At 43.3% G+C, this 2,892-nt stretch overlaps 1 protein-coding gene across 1 annotated transcript in view; it reads left to right on the top strand.

Moving 5' to 3' along the window:
• Nucleotides 1-2,513, top strand: part of LOC119585489 (arylsulfatase F-like) — a gene marked incomplete at its 5' end in the record, with an annotated part of 5,953 nt that extends 3,440 nt beyond the window's left edge. Inside the window, 5 exon segments of the mRNA XM_037934134.1 lie at nt 61-239; nt 369-553; nt 891-1,011; nt 1,157-1,349; nt 1,789-2,513. Of these exon segments, the coding sequence (XP_037790062.1) occupies nt 61-239; nt 369-553; nt 891-1,011; nt 1,157-1,349; nt 1,789-1,927 (817 nt within the window).
• Nucleotides 2,514-2,892: the final 379 nt, after the last annotated feature.

The raw sequence follows: 2,892 nt of genomic DNA on the forward strand, positions 1-2,892 counted from the left end.
TCAAACTGCAAATCCTCGCCATTTGGCTGATGAGCAATTCCCCGTACTATCCGCCTGTTCCAGCTACGGCGACAACGTGGAGGAGATGGACGAGAGCGTCGGGGCGCTGATGGACGCCCTCAGGGAGCTCGGCCTTGAGGACAACACCATCGTGTACTTCACATCGGACCAGGGCGGCCACGTGGAGGCCATGGACCTTGAAGGACGCCGCATCGGGGGCCACAACGGTCGCTTCAAGGGTACGAACGAGAGGTGATGGCCACCTCGCAAAACGATTCAGTGCAGCACGCTTTTGCATTTCCAATGTTATTTAAATAGTCAGCTTATTCCCGTGCGACAAAATACCTTTAATTTGTTCTTGTTAACAGGAGGGAAGGCAATGGGAGGAGCCGAAGGAGGCATCAGAGTAGCGGGTATCTATCGTTACCCGGGGCATTTACCAGCGGGCACGACCCTTGACACCCCAACCTCCCTCATGGACCTGATGCCCACCGTGCTGGACTTGGCAGGGCTCCCTTCCGTGCACGATCTCGTCCCAAGGACACCTCGAAAGGTAGCCCTGGTCTTCCTCAATAGTCGGGCAAAGAGGAATTTATATTTATGCATACTATAACAAGGCTATGAGTAACGGCCAACACGACACATTAAAGATTACAGCACCTGTAATCTTTAATGACTGTGAATTCTTCTGTATAAGTTTCATAAATATCATTTACAGAGTTCATCAAAAGGGTCGTAAGATGAATATATATTCGCACGTGTATGCAGGGTAACATATAAAAGAGATAAACTACCTACACACAAATATTCAGTGTATACGTGTGGTACACTTATTTATTTGTTTACCCGGCTGTTCGCTTATTTACCTAACCCTTATTTTGACCTCGCAGGACCTGGATGGAGAGAGTATCGCTGACCTGCTTCAGGGCAAGAGCCGCTCCCCCGCGGGACCTCCTCGCATTTTCCTTCATCACTGTCGCAAGGATATTCATGCTGCCAGGCTTGTTACAGGTCATATGCCCATTTTATGAATTTTCTTGATATTTGGTTTATTATCTATTTGATTATTGTTATACCCACTGGCGCATTTAGTTACCTTTCTGGGGAGACGAATTCCTTCTGCGGTTTCTGAATTCCTGTTATTTCGTTCGTACAGATGACCACGTCTACAAGATGTACCTATACAAGCACAAGTGGTTCCCGGGGAGCACACAGTGCGGCTGGGGACACACCGTGGGCTGCTCCTGCGCTAAGGCCTTGATGCATGACCTCACCGAACAGCCTGAACTTTATGACCTTGTTCGTGATCCCTACGAGGACCATGACCCTATCAGCCCGGAAACGGATGAGTGAGTGTTTCTGTTTTTGATCTGCGTATGCTGTCCTATGAAGTAAATCCTTGAAAGTAATTAGCGTTCTATGGAAGTGTTAATTTCCAAATACTAAATACAGCAGAAGAGTGTTGCACATGCTAGATTTGCACATATAATCTGGCGAAGAAGGAACGTAACCAAAATAAACATAGCATAGAACTAGATTCTCACAAAAAAAAAAATCAGTAAGGAAGGAAAAGTGGGTGCTGATTCCAAATGCATATTATGGAAGGGCTATAGATGTATAGCGAATTCGAGCTTATCAGTCCTTTTACATAATTGTCTGTCACATTGTGATTATCGAGATTAGAGGCAAATGTGACAAGTACATGATCATCATCCAAGGTCAATAATTATTCATTGTATGTATGTGTACATGTCTCCCTACACATGCGTCCTGTGCATGCATTCGCAGGTACAAAAAGGTCGTGGGCGCTCTGATGCAGCACTTGGACGAATGGATCCGCACCGTCCACTACCCGACGCCTCAGCTCGCTTCCCGCCTAGAAATCGCCTGGCTGCCCTGGAAGCAGCCCGTTTGCTTCAACTGCTAGCTGGCCTTTTTCCCCCCCCCCGCTTCCTGCTAGCATCTCCTGTCTGCGTCAACTATTTCTGTTTGTAGTTTTTCTTATCGAGCTCAGTTGCTCGACTGTTTACGTTTGGTTTAAAACTGTGATGTCATTTGCTATTCGTTCTTTACTAGAGTTTCCCGTATTAGAATATCCAAGTAATGGCAATGGCCGTTGTAAATATAGCAACAAGCTAGTAAAATTTCAGATGAAACTAATGTGTGTGGATTCCTACGTATCTACTGATGAAATGAGTTTTCACTGCATACAGGCAGGTCGTCAGGGTATTGATAAGTCTAAATGTCGACCAAACTAAGGATGCAATGACGTCAAAATTAAATATGACATAATCTATGCACACACACAAAAAAACGCCGGTAGGGATGCCGATATTGGTATTCGTGACATGTAGGTTGGTTTACTTTTGTATAGCTGGTAGGCCTGGTTTATTTTTACAAGGACAATCGCTTCTCACCCGGAAAATGACAAATTATATTTTCCCGGAAGAAATGACGAGGTAATGATCTGGAATTAGTAAACTATCAGTTTTTTTCATGAAACACGCATGTCATGGCAGTAACATGTTATCATTTGCATTAAAGTTATACATGTATTTATTATAGTTAAGTTTATTTCACTAAGAATATACGTCATCGACATAAATATTAGTGACTGGTTTACAAACTGCTTAAGGCATTGTTCAGCTGAAAACAAATAACAGATAAGCAAGTTCAAATTCCGATATTGCATTTGATGACAATGAATATGGCACTAAAGGTTAAAACATAGTTGAAGCGAAAATCGATTAAAACGTGGATATTCGATCGAACACATTTATTTTTTTCTATTAAGTAAAAACTTTTACGTATCCTGTAATCTTACTTCCGATATGCCTTTCAATTTAAGCTTTTACACCAATGAAGTCTACGGTCTCGCAACGCGCATTTAAA

Source organism: Penaeus monodon, chromosome 19 (genome assembly GCF_015228065.2).
Source record: "Penaeus monodon isolate SGIC_2016 chromosome 19, NSTDA_Pmon_1, whole genome shotgun sequence".
Taxonomy (NCBI): domain Eukaryota; kingdom Metazoa; phylum Arthropoda; class Malacostraca; order Decapoda; family Penaeidae; genus Penaeus; species Penaeus monodon.